The sequence below is a fragment of the Chaetodon trifascialis genome, chromosome 11 (genome assembly GCF_039877785.1).
Source record: "Chaetodon trifascialis isolate fChaTrf1 chromosome 11, fChaTrf1.hap1, whole genome shotgun sequence".
Taxonomy (NCBI): Eukaryota; Metazoa; Chordata; class Actinopteri; order Chaetodontiformes; family Chaetodontidae; genus Chaetodon; species Chaetodon trifascialis.
The window spans coordinates 21,468,963-21,492,643 of NC_092066.1; the positions used below are offsets into that span (position 1 = coordinate 21,468,963).

The following is a 23,681-nucleotide window of genomic DNA, read 5'->3' on the forward strand; positions in this document are numbered from 1 at the left end:
CAAATGGTGTGTCAACTATCCTACTTAGCAAAAAAAGAGACAATATCTGTTACAGTTTGATAAAGGTTTATTCAGAGCCTTAGACATAGGCCCATTGTAAGTGTCGGGCTTGGGAACCAAATTGAGCTGCACTGTGGCTACTTCAGGGTTACACATTACCAAACAACAAGGCACTAAAAATTAAGAATGTGTTGAAAAGGTTGAGCAAGGTTTAATGATTGCCCTGTAAGCAATGTTAAACTTTAAGAGTAGGAGAGTTACTGTGAGGTGTGAATATTTATTGTTGCAATGTCCAAAATGTCTCTTCATTTTGGCTTTCAGTCATGAATTCTGTGGAAATACTAAACGAGCTACAGTATGAGCATTTGCATCCAACAGCAGATCAAATTCACCAACATAATTAAATTGGACCTCTGTGCTATCTTCTGAACACAGAAGTGCTTCTCATTTGTTCAACTATATGACTAACTACGAAACTGAGAAGATTGATCTCTAACTCATGGAAAGCGACTGGATAAAATCGAGGAGGCGTGTGTGTCTTCTATGGTCACTGCACAGTACCATATCAGTGCATGTGCCTGTATGAATATTTTGCTTGTGCTTTCTGTCTTGTTTTGGCTCCCTGTCACATTTTGTTACTCTTTCCAGAGGAAAGACTCTTTTCCAGCCTAATTCAAACTGATGTTTTCTCTTTCTTAGCAGCATCTCTCTGCCCTTTCAGAATCATTTTTATCTCAAAGCCCTCGGTGCTCCCTGAAATCTTTTCTATGACAGGATAACACTTCTGTTGGATTAAAACCTTGCATCTCCAAAGAAAAAAACAGCCTTGTTTTCAGCTTGACAACAATGTAGTTTGGAGTGTGGAGGAAGAATTTTGCCAAACCGCAGGACTCCTGACTGTTTGTCATCACTCAGCTGAAGGCAAAACATGAAAAAGCAGCAAATGGAGATATAAGGTTTTCACCAGACGATATACAGGGATAAAAACTCTTCAAACCAGTGTTTCACACGGTATTCCTGTATTATTGCAATCCTATAAACTGGATTTTGATGGGAAAAAGACATTTATGGCTTGTGAGTCTGATGGAAATGCTGTTACAGTGTACAGTAGTCTTGTCAGTGCACCAACAAACAAACAAACAAAAGTTGGTATAAGATGTAATTTTTGCTCACATCTCTAACCCTGTTTGCTCTCTGTTGTTTCTTGCAGTTCAGCAGATGAGAAATTCCGCTGGAACAACCAAGGTAATATTTCCTTTTAAATGCTCTCAGTACATTTTGTCTGGTCTTCTATTGTTTGCAGTCCAGCATTGCACATTGCTGACTGTGCTCATAGCAATGGTAGCCATTGTAAAAATCCCCCATCATGCACTCACAATACACATCGATACAATCCTGTATAAGACCTATGGCATCTGCAGTGGTGAAAATGCTCAATCAAACTCACTTTCTGCTTGTTCCAACAAAAAAAACCCTCCTGTCTCTCAAATTCCCTTGCCGCATTTCACCCGCTCTGACGGCCGAGTAAAGGTCAAACAGCATTTACAAATAATTCTCAGCATTTAGTTTAACCTGTTTGGAGAGCCAGATGGGAAGTGTTTTCCATAAAGGAGGAAACAAGAATCAATGATTGTGAGGCCTTTTGATGATTTGAAAGTCAAATGAAGACACCTCTCTGGCTTTGACAACTTCTTTGGCAGAATTTTAGTTGAAGAGCCACCACTCATGCTTGACACTTAGGTCTCTCTCCCTCTTTGTCAGTTAAGTTGAGATGTATAGGGCGTTGAGACTAGATTGATTATCTGAGTGCAGGGTTGGTGACCTCTGCCAACAAAGAGGTGACTAAAGGTTTGTGGTCTCACGGATCACACTGACAGCTTTCAGTGTGTGCTGTGGTCTTCATCCATCTGTTGCGCTGAAGCCTGACCACTTGGCCTCAGAAAGACTAAATTTACTCCGTCACCAAAAAGGAAAAACCCTCCCTCACTCCAGTCAGACCTTTTGATCTCGTCATCACTCACAAATCATTAAAAACCCATCACCTCTGGATCGAGCAGGTTTAAAAATGAGTTTTGGCGTGTGTGTGTGTGAGAGTGAGAGTAAATCCAGCGTAATGCTGCAGACAGCACTGGAAATGTTTCACCAACAGCATCAACATCATCAGTCTGCAATTGCGTCAGTCGAAGGCAATAAAATCAGCCTCCTAAATCCACTCAGTAAGGCCTCTACTATTACCATCTCTCTCTGTCTCACACTCGCTCTCTCGATAAGAGATTAATGTTGCTCCTAAGACTCATTTGTAAGGTTTTATCCCCATTGGCATCCCTCTCTAACTTGAAGACACTGGGCATGTTATCAGCCTCACTGTGACAGACAAACGGCTCGGCACTTAAGTGCAAGGTGGCGCCCTGTAGACTTAGATCCCACAAGATTTGTTTGTGGATTATCAGTTAGGTTTTTACCCTTGACTCGAAGTTTACCCTGACACATTACTCCAAGGCCTGATTGTATTTTGACTGATGTGAATTTATAGTTTGAATCCCTTGAACCTTTCGCTGTTTTGCTTGGTTTTTACTCTTGATTTAGTCATAGCCTTGGCCAGCATGCTACATGTTGTTATTCTGAGAAGTACCATCATTTGGCACACCTGTGGTGTTATCTATGTTCTGGGACAGTTTCCTTCTTTTCTTATTAAAAATGTTTTAAGCATTTTTGCCTGCATTTCCACAGGTTCTTAGAAAACAGTAAATATCTTTATATGAATGCACAGAGAAGAGTTAGCATTGCAAGGTGTTAGCTACCATGTTGACGGGACATTCTGACTCTTAGTATTGTCCAACTAGGTCTTGAAAGTGTAAAACAAGCAATGTCCATTGTTACTGACTTCCTCACTTTTTTTTTGTAGAAGTATAAATTATTAGTATTAGCATTTCTGAGCATTTGTTTATTCCCAGTAACCGAGTGTGGGCAGGAATCTGCACCATGAAATATCTGCATTTACTTGAAATTATAATGTAAATTTTGTCAGTTGGGTTCAAACGGTTAAGACTCTTATTATTTCAGTTGACATAGCATTTAGAAGACACTTAAATAAATGTATTATTACAGAGTAAAGCCATGTGCTGCAAATCTGGCCCAGGATAGTTTCCTGTCATAGAATCCCTGTTGGTATGTGGAGCTCCAGGCAAAATATAATGAAGCTGCCACATATAGTCGCAGAATCAGTGGGGGCCCATAGCTCATTTTTTGCAGGATAACCCCTATTGGGTTAATCCAGCCATGAGTGTGCCTTGTGTCCTTCACTGCAGTGTAGCGGTATGGAGGAATGGTCTGGAGTTGGCAGAAGAAGCTGTGTCTTTGTTTCTGCTCATACATTTTCCTGTCTGTTTTGTGCACATGTAGACGGACAGAAGGACATAGAAGAGGAGCTGACGACAGGCCTGGAGCTGGTGGACTCCTGCATCCGATCGCTCCAGGAATCAGGCATCTTGGACGCGCAGGACACTTCTACAGGAGACAGTAAGGCCATTGTTATGATTAAACAGGTTTTTGTAAAGCAGAATGACAAAAAACAATTTCACTTGGTAATTTTCTGCACTGAGACAGACAAGAAGGATAGCTTAGAAGAAAATAGGTGAAATGCAATCAACAACCAGCAGGGATTTATATTCTGCAGAGCTGGAGCCTCCAGGTTTTGGCTGATTAACCTGTTGAATGTGTGACTTTACCAAGCAAATACTCTCACACAAAGCCAGCTGCACTACAGTTTAACATCAGTGAGCAATACGACACTGAACAGAATGTGGCCAGTCCTTTGAATAAATAGTAAAGATGAGACAAATCGGTCAATTTTGAAATTTAATCAAGCCTGTGAGATCAATGTGTTCACTCATGTACTTGCTCAGATTTATTATTTTATACAGATTATACAGATATACAGATTTAGTTATTTTCTTCATCAGATTTCATTCCATTTTCCGACAGTGCTACTTGTCAAAATAAGATAATTTGAAGTGCAAGTGTAATGTGTGAGAGTGGTCAGCTGCAAGGTCTCCCACTTGCCTGTATGCGTGTTCAGCATGAGTTATGTCTTTGGCTATTCTCTTGATGAGATTTCATTTTCTGTTGGTTACACATGCTTCCTTTGTCTGTTTAGCCATAGTGAGTGTTAATGCTCATGCTAATTACTTTATTACATGCAGTAATAGTACTTTAAATCTTTAAACAAATCATCTTTTTCTGCACACATGTAGATGTTGTATATGTAAGCTGGATATACTCTGAACCAGTGGTTGGCAACATGAAAGCAAAACATGAATTTAATTTAGATTGTGAAACTTATATATGTGTCTTAATACTTTAAACCTGAATTAACTGTTTTCTAGCCACTTGAGGGCAAAGCTGTAAACACAACAAGGATATATAATGACTCTATATCCTTTATAAAGCTCATATGGCGAGGGTGAGTAATATTCCACATTACATATTGTCATTTGATCCATTGTTAATATAAATTAACAGAAAGAAGTGATTGCTGGACTAATTTTCACAGGTGCTGCATTGGTGTTTAATTCCAGAGTGCAAAGCAGCTGTTTATAAGAGCTCTCAGTGAGACCCTGAACAACTCCCTGTGCCTCTCTGCTCCACTCTCATCTTTTTTCATTTGGTCCCAGGGATGATACCCATGCCTCTTGTATAGTCAACCCCATGGGAGAGAGGTAGCTGTCAGGAGGCATGCGGAGTCGTGCCAGTAGTTTGATATGCTAATCCATCCTCGCTGAGGTGTCAGCTGGCCTGCTGTTCGCAGTGCAGAGAGGGGAGACACACACGTACACACGCTAGTATACAGCACAGGCACATAAAGCCACAAATATACGCACACAGACACACGTGCATATATAATCACACATGAGGCATGAATCATCATCAGGCATGAAGAAGAGAAGTGTTCAGGCCTGCATGCATAAGCTGTTTATGCACACATGCAAAGCACCCACAGACACGCACACAAGAATGCAACACTAAGAATGGTGATTTTGTTTGATGTTTTTTCACGTTTAAATAACAGTTATGTAACTGATCACGGGACTAGTCCAAATAAAAAATAAGAACAAAGAAGGAACGTGCAAGAGAGAGAGAGATGGAGAGAGACCAAGAAGCAGGGAAGAGTCAGAATGAGTGACGAAGAAAAAGGAAAAAGAATAAAATGACCAAAATGATGTCATTTTAAATTCCCTTACACTAAACTCCTCCCCCAAACACTGATTGCCCAATCATAGTTTAGCAACCATCACCAGGCCCAGCAGGCCTGTGCACAGGCAGTGCTGAGTATGGTACTGTAGGAAGAGAGATACTTAGCATGTCAGGCTAATTAGCTTACTGCCTTACTGCAGCAGTAGCATAGTGTTACTTCCAAGGCCAAAGAGGACATTTTTAATAAACTACATTAGTTTCTGGGGTAACTACGTTAAGTGGAACGGAGGTCATGACCAGCGCATCCTCTGTGTAGTATTTCCACACTGTGTTCTAGATGCTATTAGAATTCAGGCTAATGTTAGCACTCTGTCTTGATCTTTATTGGGGAAGTTTACTCTCCAGCAACTGCAATGTTACCCAGGGTAGCATTGCCAAAAGCTTTCTCTTGTACGTTCAACATCATTTCAAACAGGGTTGTTTAAAAGACACAATAGTCTAATTTGACATTTTCCATATCATACTTACATACTAGTCCTGCAATCCAATACAACAATGACGTTTCTCTCCATGTGCTCCATGAATCCTGACTTTTGGCATGGGCATTCCTGTATCGTTAGCCTCAGTATGACATCATCATGTGTAGCCATAGAGTGCAAGTTGAAAAACATTTTTTTGCATTCTCATTGTAAAATCAGCTGGAAACATTAAAAAGTCACCCAGAGGCAGAGTTTTTCACCAACTCATGGATCTATTGTCAGCTTAATTAGCTAGCTCGCCAGCTAGCTACAGCTGATCAGACCTGCCAGTGCATGTTGTCATCTCAGCTGGGGAAATCTTTGCTGGCTGGAAATAAGAGTTTGCTTTTGTCTTCCTCTGTCTGAAATCAAGGCCCCATTGTTTCAGAAATTACAGTGAATTCTGAGTCTGCCAGCGAGTGGGGCTGTTTGTTTCATTGTGGTTAAAAAAACAGACAAAAAGGAGCAGTTGGTAAAAAATTTCCATTTGGCAAACAAGCATATGGACACAGCCAAATGCATACAAGCATGAAAGGAAGCATTATACCCATATAACAAGATACGTATGTGCGTGCACACACACACACACACACACACACACACACAGCAAAATCCACTACTTTACTCAAGTAGCTGAGCAGATTCGTGCCACACAGCAACAGAGTACACTGAGTGTCTTCATGGTTGGTGCTGGTGATGCTCGTGTGCATGTTAATCTGTGTGTGTGTGTGTGTGTGTGTGTGTGTGTGTGTGTGTGTGTGTGTGTGTGCGTGTGTGCGTGTGTGACATTGTTGTACGCAGCTATTTGTGGACTGTGCGTGCAGCTATGTGTGTGTGTGTGTGTGTGTGTGTGTGTGTGCGTGTGTGTGTGTGTGTGTGTGTGTAGCGGACTGCGCATGCCAAAGGGTATCTAAAAACAGACAACTCATGAAATATTAAAAGGTGTCAATAGAGAATGCTGGTCATGTTGCGGAAGAAAAACCACTCAACTTTGTGTGTGTGTGTGTGTGTGTGTGTGTGTGTGTGTGTGTGTGTGTGTGTGTGTGTGTGTGTGTGTGTGTGGGTGGGTGGGTGTGTGTGTGGGTGGGTGTGTGGGCACTTGGCAGAAGAAGAAATTAGTGATCCAGAGCAGGTCTATCAGGGTCTGACCATCCACGACTACATGCGTGCAGGTATATGCAGATGTGGTGAGTGTTCATGCATGTGATCAGGGAGTGAGTGACATATGTGTGTGTGTGTGTGTGTGTGTGTGTGTGTGTGTGTGTGTGTGTGTGTGTGTGCATGCTCAGGCAACTCTGAAAAGATATTGAAATGCACAGGCAGAGACCTGCTTATGGCACCCGATTACTTTCCTTCTAATACACTAATACACCCCTACCTTTTCCTACATTTTTTATGAGGCCCTTCGCTTCTCTGAAGGCTCCACCGCCCATAAGAAACGCACCTAAAGTGCGCACAAAAACTGCAAAACATCCTCTGGCTTTGTACACACACACAACGCAAACCCAGATGTGTACACACACATCTGGGTTTGCGTGCATGTGTGCAAGAGTGTGTGAATCCATCTGAAACAGGCCTGGAGTACAAATTCTTCCATTGCATTACAGTATGTGTTTTTGTATACTTATGCGTCTCTCTGTGGGTGTATGTGTGTGTGCACTCGCCCAAGATGAGCCCATATTGGACACCGAGGCCTTGACCTAGTAAACTCACCCAGCACCCTTAGCTTAATATCACATTTTAAATAATTCACAGTCACCAGCTCCACCGCCTACAGGAGCCATTCGCTGTACTTTTAAGTGACTCTTCACTTTGGTCCAGCTTTCTTTTCCAAAGCACTGATCCAGAGTGACTCCGTTTGCCGTTAGCTGCTGACTTTATCCCGTCCCATGCAGTTGATGTTCACCGCCGGCACGCTGTGATTTCTCATTCTCTCTTGTTGAATAATCACAAACAAACAACGCTTCTTCTTGTCTCATGCTGTACATGGTTTGATTCTTAGACTGCTGGCCAAAAAAGTGACATCGGCAGAGATTAAAGGAACAGCCACTGTGGATGGAGGACAGCTCAACGACTCCTTTGAGAGTGCAAATACTGAGCGCTAGGAATTTATAGGTCTAGGTCGACTTAGAGCTGATTTAAAGCATTGAAGTTATTTTCCAGTGCAGTTGTTTGCCAGTACATTGTATGCACTGCAGCAAAATCCTAGTAGCAGACTTCATTTTTTAAGTAACATTAAAGTCGTTGATGAGGCACATCATTGCTACCATTACCAAAATTCATTCATTAAGGGTGCATCAAACCTTTATAGGATTTTAATAGGACCAATAGGAGAGTTTTGGCTCTGGCACACAGGCAGCTCCCGCCCTTCTGTCCTCCTCCTCCAGTGATTCATTTATGGTCACTCTAAACTTTATGGGCCTTCCAGGCAAATACAGTTTACAGTCTACAAAACATTCTATAAACACTGCCGTCATTGTGTTTCATGCATGTGTGCTGCCATTTACATGTAGCCTGTCTGTGCTCCGTGTCACAGTCTGTTCATGTTTGCATGCTTAGGCCAGAAATCAAACAATCCATGCACAAATCACAAGACTGCAAATGCCCCAGAAACATGCAGGAGGCTGCGTGTAAAATCTGCGATGAAGCTTTTTGTTACATCATGCATTGGCAGTATGTGTGTGGGTCATCATAGCCAGCCGCCACTGAGAATCTACTGTTTCAGTGTTATCCATAAATGATTGTGCAGTCTTGTTACCACAAAGTGAGATGTTAGCATTTTCAGCGTTTCAGAACAAGAGAGCACCCAGAGAAAATCAGTTACATGCGCTTTCACAAGTTGACTCCAAGGCACCTAGGACATTTAGAAAAGAGTTCATTTCATGTTGCTGATTCAAAAACTGAAGTTACCATTGACTAAGTGACTGATTTGGTGGCTTACCAGCTGTTAGCTCAATGGTAGCTCACTGTAAGTCTGGCCAGCTGGAGTGTGGCCGACTGATCCTTGGTAGACTTTGGATGAAAGCCTGAATGTGGAAGTGGAAGAGTAAGAGTTGTGGCAATAAAATCAGCTCCACTGGAAGGTGTTACACAGCAGCGCTTGAGCGATTCTCACTTTTGAATTTTTACTACATTTGACGGATGGCATTCCAAAATGTAGAAGAAGTGTAATGAGCCAGGGACTAAGCTCAGCCATTGATAATGTTTTACAAAATGAGAAAATCATGATAAATGTATCACTCTCTGAGGGAATGGTTGGTTGTTGAAGGTTTTTTCTTTATTTTTCACTTCACTCAAAGTGAGATGAGCCCCTGCTTTAAATCTCTATGAAGTTTAAAGGTATGTTGAAGGGCGGGGTTAGCATACTGTAACTTTACTGTATGTCTAGTACTGCCATTAGACAATATTTTTGCCTTTATGGGATGGTGACTGTGTCATGAATACTTATGACTTTGACCAATTATAGCCCCTGTCTTCCATGACTTGCGGATGTACATAGATTGTTGGAGAAGAGGTGTTGGAGACCAACTCCTGTGGCTCACCGGACAGCACCAACAACATCATAACTCTTCTGCTTTGCCATATTTACATTTTTGCACAGAAGAGCGTTCAGTGCTCCTGCACTCCATGTGTGTCAGTTTGACTCATTTGTCAGGTTACTATCTGATGGCACAACAAAATTCGTTCACACCTCCTCGTGAAATAAGTGGTATTGGTAACCTACTTGCATTCTGGGTCTCCAACTAGAGACTAAGTTAACACGGTAAATTGAGTTGCCCCCAGTGACTTAGTGTTTAAGATGCCAACCATATGCTGCTATGTTCCCAGTCAGAATCAGACCAGGGACCGGCGCTGCGAGTCGTTACCCTTCTCTCTCCCCTCATTTCCTGCCATTAGCTGTCTCACCACTGACATGTGAGCCACGACTCCTTCTCTTTGTGGGAGTGGTTATGAGCCAAAGCAGTTTGTACTGCACTTAGTGCTTTTTGTGATAGGCCCATTGAACTGTATTTGATTTCCTACAATTGAACTCCAAGCTCTTTCAATTCACCATTTTTTACTTGTCGGATTTATAACTTATGCTGATTGCAGTGCAGCCAAAACCAAATTTCCACATCGTGCACAATAAAGTCTCTAACCTAATTATACTGAGAACCATGGGGTGGAGAAAGAGAAAGACAGGTAGGAGAGAGTGACAAAGGAAGAGGCAGAGGCAGAGAGAGTGAGAGAGGAAGAGTGTGTTTTAAATGGAGGTCAGGAACAGTGAGATTTAAGGGTCACAGCGCATGAGAAGAAAAGGGTGGAGAGTGGCTGGAATAACATAGTGAGTAAAAAGCAAATGGGTGTCTCTTGGAAAAGAGCACAATAAATTCTATTTTATTCCATTTCAGCTTCTCTTCCCTCTTCTTCTCTCGTCTTCTCTTCATTTCAAGGTCTGTTGCGAACTGAAACAGTTGTATTTTTATAGTTACATTCAGTCTTTTCCCATAGAAAAGAAATACATTGTGTAACGTGGGACGCAAACTGGGTTACAAAACGCCTTCAAGGCCATGAACAGAATAAATCTTTACACAAAGATGGACTGTTACAGAAGTGAAAGTCATCTGAAAATAGTTACATAAAAGCGGCATGATAGAAGTGAAACCAAGTCTTGGGGTGGCTTTTGAAAAAGGTCTGTTTCAAACCATGACATAACCTCTCTTTACATCTCTCCAAACCCAAATCTCTTGTCTCACAGAAAAGGCAGAATTGCTTGAATTTCCAAAAAAGGAGCAACAACAAGTATTTCTTCACTGCACGGGCTCCATGATCACGTCCTTTCCTGTTTCTCATGCTTTTTCTCCTGCAGGACAAGGACTTCTGTCCCAAAGCGCTTTGCAGCTCAACAACCAGGATGCCTATGCAGCAGCTGGTTACCATAGTAACCAAGGGCTGGCACTTGGGGAATCGGTCACAGGCCGCGCCGGGCAGGTTGGAGGGGCTGTTCACGTCTACAATCAGGTACACACGTTTTTTACAATAACCAGAGGATTTCTTTCTTCATCGCTCTGCTTCTTTATCCTTCCTCTCTCTCTTCACACTTTCTCCTCTTTTTCACGCCTCTATATCCTGCACTCTTCTGTGTTGTCCTCGTCTCCTCTCTTTTTGACCCCCATTTCTTTGTACTTTTACTTTCTCCACTCTCCTGTTTCTTCTCCTCCTCCTCTTTGTTTCCTCTCCTTCTCCCTCCATCTTCCTTCATTTCCATGCATCGTTGTCTTCCTCTCCTCACCTGCTGCCTGACCTCATCTCTTCCTCCTCTCTCTCATCCTTCTCCACACTCTGCCCTCTCCAGGTGACATCCAGCCGTGCAGCTGCCCAGTTAGCAGGAACAGACTCTCCCTCCCAGAGAGACTCATTTGCCCAACAGGCCCATGGCAGCGCCTTCCACATGCCCACTGACGGAGGGCCTGCTCCTTCTGGACCAACCATGTATTACTCCTGTGCCACTTTGCCTGCACAGGTAGAAATCCTTAAAAAGATTACAGTGATGGTGCACTATTGGTGGAATCCTTGTCACTGTTGTAACCTGGTGGAAGAGAGTTTTATGGTTACTGTGGGCATGTTTTATTGATTGTATCCTTCCTGATACGTCAAGGGGTAGCTTTACTGAAAATCTATCTTGCTTGCCTTGTTTCCCTTCAGAAACTCTTTAATTCATTAACTTATCTACAATCCTGAGAACACTCTGCCTGGGGGGGTCCACTATAGGGAAAAATGAAATCAGCTGGTGTTATGGCTGACGAGTGTTGGCATGTTCTTGGCTTGCTAACATGTTTATTGTTTGCTTGCCAGCTTCAAATGCAAGTAGTCCCTGAGTCACCAAACCACCTATTTTGCAAGCACAGGTGGACAACTTCACTGTTTCACTTTTTGACATATCCTGTTGACAGAGATAAAGAAAAAAAAACTATAGAAAGAATCTGTGAACCACTAAGCAAGATAATTGAACACTCATGCCAATAAATTGAGCACATTAGTCTCACACATTAGTCTTGACCTGGTGAACTAATTCACTCCCAAAGTATCGTACACATGACAGCACACATGGTACCTCAGTGAGTACTGCTGTGGTAGCCAAACTGTGCCGAATCTTCATCTAACCTTAATTACTGCTGCTGTGGTTGCAATTAAAGAAAGAGCTTATCTTGCATCTTTCGTCCAATTAGTACAATGGGTTTATCAGATCTGCAGGTAGTTTCTCTTGTGGGGTTGGTCAGCAGTGCAGCCTCTGTGCAGCAAACCTGTATGAAATTCTGGCCTCTTATGATATGATTTACTCTCTTAGTGCTTATTTTGCTGCACTGCGATGAATTCTGGGTTTGAGTTTAAGACTTTAAGAATACCATGTTAATCACATCTTTCAATTCATTTAAACAGATTTACCGGCTCTGTTCCACTGTATCAGAAATTGGCAGCATCCTCACTTCAGAATGTCTTGACCACGCTCATCTAAATTAATGGTGTTGAATTGTACCTTTAGCTCTGTAACTGCAAGACCTTGCAAGTATTTCTTCAACTCATTTTGTAGCAACTGGGGAAATACAGTTGGATTGAAATGAAAATGCGTTTTTAGAATTCTTAGGGAACTTCATTTGGCAGCCGATTGCTCTCAGTCGCATTTCAACTTCATTTGGTTAGAAAAGTTCAGAGTCATCCCTTCATGTTTGGTCTGATAACTCTGAACTCTTCATCAGGATGTTATCACAGATTAGAGTCTCTGCTCTCTGGTTTTCCAGCTCCAGGGGGAGTTGTTCATCTCTCTGAAAATAATGATATGAATAAGAAGAGTAGATGAATATTTAAAGTGAGTGACATTCCCCTTTAATGAAGTAAAACTCTTCTATTACAGCGTGTGAGCTCCCCTCTGCAGGCGGTGGGATCTCCTACCAAGCTGCAGCGTCTGGGTTCAGCCTCCTCTGACATGCCCAGCTACGCCACGCTACAGAGGGTGTCCTCGCCCAAACAGTCACCCAGCCGACTCGCCAAGTCCTACAGGTGGGTTTAACTTAAATCTGACCAGTTGATTTAATAAGGGTTCATTCTTAGGAGCATATTACATCAGAATTTTGCTGCTCCCAAAGCATACAAGAATATATCTGCATGGAGTCGAAAGAGTGTGGATCAATATCAATGACTCAACAATTACGTCACCTGGTGCCGAGATTTCTGGCTTTGAAAAACACATTCTAGCATGTGGTGTGTTTCACAGCAAAAACTCCCTGCTTGTATTAGCCACGTTAGACTCCAGGGCTCATGCTTTGGTAGTTTTACATTGTGCTTTATCATGCATCAGCCTGCCTTGATATGCAAGAAAAGTGGTGGTGCAACCCGCATTACAACAGATGTACTGCGAACTTTTACCTGAATCCAGTATGCAACACAAGTCTGGTGTCTGTGTAGATCTCTGTCCATGTACCACTTTTCGAATGCCTTGACTTTGGCTGAATGCAGTGGGATCACACATTTTTAAGAATTGATATCAATCCAACTGACCTGCCCAAAGAAAATTAAATGCACTGCACGTATGGTCTATGGAGTGAATTTAGTGATATAACGATCAATAAATCTTTGCGAAATCTCCTGAAGCACTTTTTTTAACTGTACATTGAAAAAGACAGTTTTAAACCCCTAATAAAGTAGCAGATTGCTTGTGGGCCAGTCATTACAAGCCCATGCTGTGTAGCCAAATGTTGTTCAAACCCACAGAACTTTATTTTAAATTCTTGTGGAGATCCCAAAAATTTCCAAAGATACCAAACACAAGACATCTAGAATACATTAAGTTGATGGAATGGTGCAGACATTAAAAAAGTATGATTCTTGGCTTATGAATATTTCATATCATTTAGTTTTGCTAAAGATCAACCTAACTCTTTAATTTCCTCCTGCTGCAGCACCTCATCGCCCATTAACATGGCTGCATCGGGTGCTGGCTCCTCTTCCCCCCTCCCCATGGCAGCCTCCCCAGGGGGAAACCACACCTCGTCGCCCATCCATCAGCTGAGCTCAGTGGTGGGCAGCTACGCCACCCTGTCGCCCACCAAGCGTATGCTGCATCACATTGGACCAGACAGCTACAAGATTTCCCACGAGCTATACGCCAACGCAACCCTGCAAAGGCCTGGTAGCCTTGCAGGTAGAGGTCAAGACAAATTTATTTTTACTTTTTTATGTGTGGATGTGTGAAATGCCATTGAGTCATATATTCAGTTTTGGGAATTGTCTACATAACGTTTATTTGAAATATAGGTAGATGGTCCATCCTAGTCATTGGGTTTAAATTTCAACAATTTGTGGGCAAATAATTAGTAGATTGGTTGTGTTGTTTTACTTTTAGCTTACAAAAATTGACATGCACCTTCCATAGCATAACATTACATCAGTGCAGATGTTACTTGGTGACCAATCTTGTGTGATTTCTGGATATTTTTAAGCAGCACTTTTAACACCAATTTCTGTGTAATTTAGATTCCTGTTTAACATTTTTTTTAATGCCATTTGGCTAAGATTATGAATTATGGGTTTTCTTTAGGGCCTAAGGTAATTTCAGAAGCAGCTCCATAATGTTAGTTTATGATAGTTAAGGTCACATGAACCAACTTCTCATTTATTTCTAATTGGTATTCATCAGCAGGAGCGCGAGGATTGGAATGAAAACACATATTACCAAATATTTGATTAAACTTGCTTGAGGTTTTATCTAAAATGTATTAGATTTACCCTTGAATTTTTGAACAATTCACAAATGGAATTCATTGTCTCTGCTGTCTCATCTAAAAACAGTTTCAAGTGCCAGAGTGTGGCTTTGCTTTGGGTGTTTTCAAAGGTGGATTTGTCATTTTGAATGGATTCTTTCATTTAGTTGAATTAAAAAGAGCCCATGTTCAATGTGAAGTGATTGAGTGGTGATTCACCACATTTTTAATATGGTGCATATCACCACACACTGCACTGCCAGGCATCATTAAGTCACCTGTTTGTCCCATCACCAGACACTGAGTGAGCAGCTGTAGTTCTGAGATAAAACCTGTGTGTTACTGTCATTAACAGATGAACTACTTTAACTATTCTGTGTCTCTGCTCGTGATTGAATTACTTACTAATTTGCACCACTTATGTACAATATCATAATATCAATATCTGTGTTATTACACATCTTGTGGCCCTGTCTGGGAAAGTGGCCCTCTGTGGCCCCCAGACAGGTTAATCTGGTTATGATGTTAATGGCATGTGAAATAAACACAGCGCAGCAAACGGAAATTGCTTAGAGGAGTGATTGAAAAGACAATATCAACTTAGTTGGCTGAAGTTTGTAATTTGTTCTCTAGTAATGTAATTGTGACGTAATGTAATTTTTAGCAATTTCCTCTCACTTAGTGATCACTATAACATCCCTTAGGATTATGGTTATCCATCCACTCAACGATCCATTCGTCAATCCACCTATCTGTCCAACGGTCAGTATCTCTAATCTCCATATTCCCTGTGTTTTCCAGGCTCCAGAGGTTCCTACAGCAGCCAGCACAGTCACCTGGGCTCTGAGCTACGACCTCTGCAGTCTCCTGAACACCACATTGACCCCATCTACGAAGACAGAGTCTACACCAAACCCAACCTTAGAGGACAGGGTAAGCTGAGATGGACGTGAGATGGAGGGTTGTTTATTTAAGGTGTAAAGGCAGATCTACAAATATTGAGTCAACAGAACTGTATCCGAGAGGGCAAGGGGAGGAGAAAGTAGGTTTTGGACAGAGAGTCTGAGTAGAAAGCAAACATTTGATGGACATCAGACTAGAGTTCATAAAGGTTTGGGAGTCAGCACACGGTAAGCAGACAGTTTTAGGAACAAAATGAGAACAATGAGGTGTAACGCTGGAGAAAGGTGTACCACTTTCTAATAAGTCACCATCTATAAAGTTGTTACTAATAGTCAATAAATAATTGACTGTATAGATCAAATTTAAGCAGTTGAGGTGAGCTGTTGGGTTGTCAGGTAGTGAAGAATGTCCTTACTGGGTCATTCAGAGACAACTTGTTGGTAAAGTCAGTAATAGTGTTGTCAGCTTGACCTTGGAAACTTGTAAAACCCTCTTTTATAAACTGGGTCATGGAGTATTTTAGACATGTGCATTTACCAAGCAAGCAAAGTCTAATGAAAGATGCTACTGAGTTGCATTATGGGAAATGTTTAATCCAGTGTTGTGGAGAGCTGATATTGCAGCTTGTGATGTTTTTCTTTTTTGGAATTCATATCTTGCAAGCTTCCTAAATGTATGAACTTTCTGCACTAAGTCACTGGAGTTTCCCTTTAGGAGACAAAGCAACTGTCAAGCTAGAGTACAATAACATCACCAGAAAGTATTTTCTTACCTGGCAACCCAAAACTTGTCCTTTAGTGCTTTTAACTGATCTACAAAGCATTAGTAATTGACTTGTTAACCATTATTAAAGCTATTAGTTATAACTTTAATGGTCCAGAGGGGGAAAGTAAGGAAAAGCACAATAGCCTGTAGTAACACCTGGAGTAGATCAGAGTGAGTCTGCAGACACAGAAAAGGGCTTCAAAGAATCCAAAATTAGAAATATCTGTAGCGTCCTGTAAACCACCCACTGAACCATCTAAATTTAAAAATCAGTGAGTACAAGAGGACATCACATGACACAATGAATAAAGCGATGGATCAAACCAATACTGGGCAGCGTAGCAGGAGGTAGAACAGAAAAAGACCCAACCTGGCCCAACTTAGAACACATATGCATGTTTAATGGTGCTGTGTTGCAGTAAAGGCTGCTGTACATAAGAGATTTCCTCGTCCCATCTGATCATGTAGCACTATTTACCAGATCAGGTAGGCAAATCCAATTGGGGTCTCAATGGCAATTTGTCTCTCAGTCACAGTCTGTTAACTAATTAGTTTCAAGGCTGAAAATTAATCTCAATTAATCCCATGGGCGTTAGCTTGGGTGCTTTGAAATCAAAGCAAATCAACCGTGTCCTAAAATGTTGTTGACGCTGTGCCGGCAGTTTGGTCGCCTGAACGATGAATGTTGCCTTACAGAGAAATGCAGAGATAGAAATGTCAAGGAAAATCTGCTTTTTACACAAGGTTTTGTTCCCGAAAAGAGAGATTCACCCTAATAATTACAAGATTTGGGGTGATTTTTGCTGTGCTGGCTCCCTGTAAGCACTGAGAGGTCACTTCAGTGCATCAAAATAAGTCAGTCATTATCTCCACCTGAAAGTCACCAGATCTGCTTTTCATTCTTTCTGTGCAACACCCAGTAGCTCTACAGCCTGCGTGTATTTCAAGGTCAGCTCAAATAGATTCAAAATAACGAACAGAGTAGGAAACAAGCAGGCAACACTTCACACCCGACTTCCCATCACAGGTGAATTTCCTCAGGCCTTGTCAAGATCCCTGCAGTTATGCAGTTACACACACACTCTGACCCAGCTCACCTCCCTCAGAGCGAGCCAATGTAACCGTGCTGACCATCATGTCCACATGGTTTCCAACAAGAAGACAATTCCCCTCTCTGTTTGACACCGACAAAAGGGGTTCACTGGGCTGTGGTGAAGGTCTTATGGCGTCCTGAAGTCTTTACAGCAAGACTTGATTACCAAGTGAGCAACTGCTCTGGGGCTCCAAACCCTCACTGTGCTGCAATGAGCTTGCAATAATTTGATTAACTGTAAATATGCTTGGGAGGTGGCACCGCTAAAACACAATATAAACAAAAAATAGAACAGCTTTAAAGGAGTAATTCAACACCATGCTAAGAACACTTTGTGTTCTTGTTGAGAGTTACACGAGAGGACTGAGATGAATGACATACACTGTAAAAATGTATAGAAATTTAGTCAACTCAACTAGTCTTTTGTCATTAACTTCATACAGAAATATACGTTTTATTAAATTAATTCAACTTAGAATGGGACAGGGGGCCAGGGGCCACACAGCTCCGAGCACATTAATCTGATAACTCGAGTAATCCGTCCGTGCGTTTTAATTGTCACCTTGAAAATGACTTAACAGGTGCCTGAAAGTTTATTCTTTATTTTTTTATTTATTTTTTTTTCTTTAATTTTTGCATGCCTGTGTCATTTGACTGCATCTGTCTGTTTCTTGTGATTCTATTTTTCAAATGAAAAATAATTTGGTGAGTTCACCTTTTCACATGAAGTTACCCACCCTGTTGAGCTGTTTGCCATATTAATTAAGTGTGTTTTATTACAAAACTTTTTCTTTTGCTTCTTCCCTTTCTTTTATTTCGTCTGTGCTGTTTTGTTCCATTGGTGCTGGTGTTGTTTTTTCTCGTGTGTGTGTGTGTGTGTGTGTGTGCATCCTTGTGTTGGAACTTGTATTTGCGATTTCTACTTCGCCCACTTCCTGCCCCACCTCGGCTACATGAAACCCAGTGGTGAATCAGTTGTACCAAGAGGTCCTCAACTATCTGCTCTGTCCATACGCTCCTCTTCCTGCTTTAGCCCCACCTTCCCCTGGTGTCGACCCAATCCCCTTGCAGCGAACAGGAAGCCAGAGTGCCACAGCCACCTTTCAAAGAGGCAGCTTCGCCACAGGAGGTGGGGCGGCTGACTACGCCAACCCATACCGCACTCTGCAGTTCTGCCCATCCACCGAGTCGCCTTACAGCAAGTCGGGTCCAGCCCTCCCCCCTGAGGCGGCCCTTGGCCGGTCTCCATCAGTGGACAGTATCCAGAAGGACCCAAGGTGAGGACAAAACAAGACCTTTTTATTTCCAATCAGCTCTGGCTTGTTGATGAAGCCCTTTGTTCTGCTCCCTTTCCACTTTCACCGTACTTACTGAGGGCCAGATTCACCAAATTAAATATAATTATTCAAGAAAGTACAAACAATACCATTAACCTGAGGATATTAAGCTTTAACAGAGACAATCAGTTAATCGCAATCCACAAAAGAGTGTAACACAGTAACACCAAAACAGTTTGTAGCACCTCAACAGATAATTGACTGTCAGGATTTGATGGTCCAGTGCAGTAAAAGGCTGGCTGAATCTGGGCTTTAGTATGAGGCACACATCACGCCACATCTTTCACTGTCCTCTCTAGTTTGCCTGGTGTTGGGACTTGTCCAAACTGCTGTATGAATGCCTGCGCACGCCTCTAGGTTCAGTTTAAAAGTTTGCTGTCGCTGTTAGGAGGGCCTCTCTGTCAGTGGCAATCAGTTCCATTCTGTGCAGCAGGTAGACACAGTTCATCTGGAGAATGCATGAAGTCTGCTTTTAGACCAAGAGAGCTCTGAGTACAAGCGTGGATGTGTGAGAATGAGGGAGAGAGAGAGTGACAGTGACAGACAAGGAAAGAGTAAGAGAAAGAGAGAGATGCAGAGGCAGCGTAATAGCTGCTGTTACCATTCTTTTGTCCTAGTTACAATCAAGTTTGAAATACTATTCCAATTGTGCCTTGAGTTTTTCTTTCTTAGCCTCTGCCTTTGGCTAATGATTGCACAGCCATACTGTCACAGATACCAGAAGCAGCCTAATTAAAGCTGAAGTGCCTCTCTTTGTGACATTTCAGCTCAGGTGTGAGCAGCAGATATATACTTCTGCTCAAATGTAATATTTTTAATGAGGAAGTCACGTTGCACTGACCTGCTTATTTTATGGTAACACTTGGAAACACGAGAGTACTGTATCTTTCTGAGTCGTTAGGATGGGTGACTCCTGCTGTTGTTGCTGCCATTGCTCTTTCCTCCACCCATTGTCCAAGTGTTTTTTTCTCTTTGCACATTGCACCCACATTGTGTTCACTCTTTTGCTGCGGCATCATCGTTGTGTAGCTTCCAGCATCCACACATCTGCACTGCTACATGTAAAGGACTGACTTGTGATGCATGGCATTTTGCTTTACTGTCACGACATGCACAGTCAATGTCAGCACTTGCACTGTCTCAAAGAGACAGTGCTATACGAGTAGCTTGTTGTCCACATTGCGTTAAAGGGAGGGTCCCCCAAGATTAGAACTGTAAAGGAACATTCTGATCTTGCAGCGGTCAAGCTCGCTGCATTGCTGCTGTTGCTGCAGCTCAAAGATGAATTATTTGCAAAAGCTTTTTATTATAGATTATCTAATATTTCTGCCAACAAATCCCACAAAGAGACCAAAACCAACTATATGTTAGTCCATCTCTGAACACTTTGCGGCTTCCTAATCATGTCTGTGGCACTCCCAAACCAACTGGTCCTTGCTGAGGACATATGAAAACATTTGTGTGTATATGTGGTTTAATTAGGAAAAGAGAGGCTCAGCTTCAAGCAGCTGGGCACTGTGGTTTTCAGAAGAGGTTACTCAAACACAAGGAAAGGTGCATTTGTTTGGGGACTATTTTCAGCTGCATATTAATCTTGGTCGTCTAACTCGTATTTACCATGATGGTGTATGTGGCAATGAAGTAAACTGCAGTGCCCATGTTCATTGTAATGAAAGAACATGTCGCCCGGTGTGAAAGTGTGGCTCATTGATTTGTTTTTTTCTGGGGAACCAAAAAGCTCAATGGCACAGATGAATAACATATATCAGGTTTTTTCTATAGAGGAAATATACAGGAAATAGGATTTTAAACAGGATCAAGTCATTGTTGGATTTTATCTATTCGTGGGATTTGTTGACTCCAAGAAAATATATCACTGTCACGACCTTATTTTTAAACAAACACTCCCAGCTTTTCAGATATTGGCCAAAAGGTCAACTTAGCTGTTAATGCTAAAACCACAATAGAGATTACATTATTCCTACATACCTCACTCAGGCTTAATCAAATAATCAAATCAATGAATGTGTGAGAAATAGAAAACTAGCTTCAAATTAAGAAAGCTGAACTTTGAACCATTAAAAAGAAATGATCATGTTTTAAAATATGATTAGTATTAAAAGAAAATACAACTTCAGGTGAGCAACCATTTATTCATCATTTGCCACCACTTTATTTGTGCAGGAAAGAGTAGTTAAAAATATACTAGCTAAGCTAAAAGATAAAAATATACAATATATGTACATATTTTGTATCTTGTTTAAAATTAACCTACACATAACAGGCTTAGCAGCTTAGCTTGTCATTTACTCACCATTTAGCCTCTCCAGTACAAGTCCTGCTTCTCTGAGATAAGTCTCACACACACACACACACACACACACACACACACACACACACACACACACACACACACACACACACACACACTAAAATAAATTACACAAGGATTTCGTCATCTATGTTAGAATTCAACAGCTAAGTTGACTAATAGGCCAATCTCATAAAAACATCAAACGGGGTGACACAGACGAGAGAATAAATGAAATAATCTGAGTTAAATAAGGATGTTAGTGCACAGGACAGGACCTTGTAAACTCTCAGGTAAAACCCGGTCGTTTCAAACCTACAGTAAATCTGATTTTCGGCTCTCTGTCTTAAAGCACCCTGATAATTGGCTCTGCAGTTTAGACCTGGATGCTTCAAAAATCCTCCACTATGCAATATCCATGACCTAAACATCCAGTTTGGTGCATGAATATGCATAGAACATGGTGGCACCCAGTTTGTTTTACCCTAAGACCCTCTCTTTACTCAGCATATCCACCATCTCCCCACCTGCTCCAAGTGCATGTCCTTCACCCCGCCCACCTTCTCCACCATTGCCTGACAACCAAATGTTGAGAGAGAAAGACGAGTCTAGTGGCTACATATTGATTTCTATTTACTAATCATCACTACTATGACGGTTATTGAATAATTTGTTGCCCGACAGCCAACAAATACCTCTCTCTTGTTTCTCTCTGCCTGTCCCCCCTTGATAGGTACGACCCCGAATTCCTTGTGTGGAATCAAAATCAAGCCGAGCAAAGAATGACAAAGTAATCCAACTATTTATTTATACATATATTCATTCTGTCTATCTATCTTACCTTTGTCTCATTCACTGAATCTTTCCATGTTCTCTATATGACACCGATATCAGATGCAGATGTTAATGTTAATGGCAGCATGACATTTCACATTTCTACTGTCTCCCATTTAGTGCTTTATTAAACAGGGATCACTTTTATTTTAGCAGTAGATAGATTCTAAACTGGAGGTGAGGTCAGAGCACTGGCTTTCAAAAGCAGCTTGCATTTAATTACATCATTGCATAAAATCAGAATGGCAGCAAGAACAAAGCTTTAATCTTATAAAATCAAATTATTTTTATCATAGATGACAAATTTAAGTAACGAATTACCAATTACTGATTGCTTATTTGCCATTTGTAGCAATGTGGCTCACCAAAGCCTCTGTTTTATAGTGTAAATATTGCTCATTCTCTCCTTTGGCTTTCCATCTATCCACTTATCCCTCCATCCATATATCTGTCTGTTGATTTCTTCGGCCATTCATTTGTCTCCATCGTCTGTCTGTCCTGGTGATTTCTGAACATGCTTTGTTGTGGTTCACACATGTGGCTTGCCTGGTATTAATTTTGGCATCCGATTTTGATTTTGCTGTAGTGGTATTGATCTTCTCATCTCAGCCAGAAAGACCAATAAGCAAATTTGCCAAGGGAGACAGACGACCTAATCTTGCACTAATAGCCAAAAAACACTGCCAACTAAAAGTAACTTTAACATTACACCCACAGACTGTACTGGTCTTGTCAATGGGAGCTTACCTTCTTGTAAATGTAGGGGTGTTGACCTACATGTTTTTGTAATGTGTTCCAGTTGTTTTGCGACTGCCTCTTGTCTTATTTTAGTGGGAGTGTGGATGCGTTTAGTCCATAAATTGCCATTATTTTCCATCCAACGCCTTGTTACATCAGCTAACATCACTGGAAAGACACATAACATTAGCTAACATTACTGACTCGATTCATAACAAAAGCTAACAGTGCGGACAGACGTAGCATAAGCTGTTCTTCTTCATCAGTAAAATTTTGAATGCAGGACTTTTTGCACAGTGGTATTGTTACTTTTATTTAAGTAAAAGGTGTGAGTACATCTTCTATCACTGATTTATAGTATGTATGCTTTCATATTTTTCTTGTGGTTCTACGGTCATAATTACTCACTTCCTAATGTTAAGACATTTACATAAACATGCACAACGAATATCAACGAAAGCCAACAAGAAGTTTGGTCAATGGTGCAATTTGAACAAGGAAACCAGTTGCTGGATATACAGTATATCCAGTGAGAGGGTAGATAAGTTGTTCCTTGAATGGGCAGTCTTCAAAGAAACTCATTCGACCTCCTACAGGGAGAGAAAGATGGCAGAAAGAAGGCGAGGAAAGACACAAGTGTTCAAAATAGCCATCACATTCTGCCACTGCTACAGTGGCAAGAAAAGGAGATGTGGACACCCTTAATACACTTCACTGGAGAATCACAGACTGAACTGTTTATCCATATAACGATAGCAAAAACATTCAAACTCAATGCACAAATAACAGTAAGAGATGAGATGCTGGAGAGAGCTGGGCAAGGTGAAGACAGATGAAACAGTGTTAAGGGTAATGCACTGAAGGACATGAATACACTTTGAAGTGTCAGTGAAGTATCAAGTGAAGTGTTGAAGTATCAAGACTTAGATTTAGACTTAACTAAGTCTAAGTAAGTGAATCGTGTATTAACTAATTTGACCAACTGCCAATCTCAGAGGACCACAAGTTATTGGACAAGTTCCTATAAACCTAAATAAAATGCTCATATTTAGTACTTGGTTGAAGATCCCTTGAATCTGATGTCCAAATAATACGTTTCAAATCCAGTGTGTTGACAGACAGAACCAAAAATTGGCAAAAATTGTGTCATTGTCCAAATACATGTTGACCTGTATAAATGCCAAACCAACCTTACACCTGTAGGCTAGCCCAACACCTCGGCTTCTCCTTCATCCAATCACAAGGCTTCAG

At 41.4% G+C, this 23,681-nt stretch overlaps 1 protein-coding gene across 8 annotated transcripts in view; it reads left to right on the forward strand.

Moving 5' to 3' along the window:
• Positions 1–23,681, forward strand: part of ctnnd2b (catenin (cadherin-associated protein), delta 2b) — a 165,046-nt gene that overhangs the window by 84,067 nt on the left and 57,298 nt on the right. For 3 of the 8 annotated variants that reach the window (XM_070973592.1, XM_070973594.1, XM_070973598.1), the window contains 9 exons: positions 1,211–1,245; positions 3,403–3,519; positions 10,561–10,712; positions 11,047–11,214; positions 12,604–12,749; positions 13,649–13,896; positions 15,251–15,382; positions 18,244–18,487; positions 21,592–21,648. In XM_070973592.1, coding sequence (XP_070829693.1) covers positions 1,211–1,245; positions 3,403–3,519; positions 10,561–10,712; positions 11,047–11,214; positions 12,604–12,749; positions 13,649–13,896; positions 15,251–15,382; positions 18,244–18,487; positions 21,592–21,648 — 1,299 coding nt within the window. The remainder of the gene's footprint in view (positions 1–1,210; positions 1,246–3,402; positions 3,520–10,560; positions 10,713–11,046; positions 11,215–12,603; positions 12,750–13,648; positions 13,897–15,250; positions 15,383–18,243; positions 18,488–21,591; positions 21,649–23,681) is intronic. The other 5 variants (XM_070973593.1, XM_070973599.1, XM_070973596.1 and 2 more) reach the window with 3 other exon arrangements.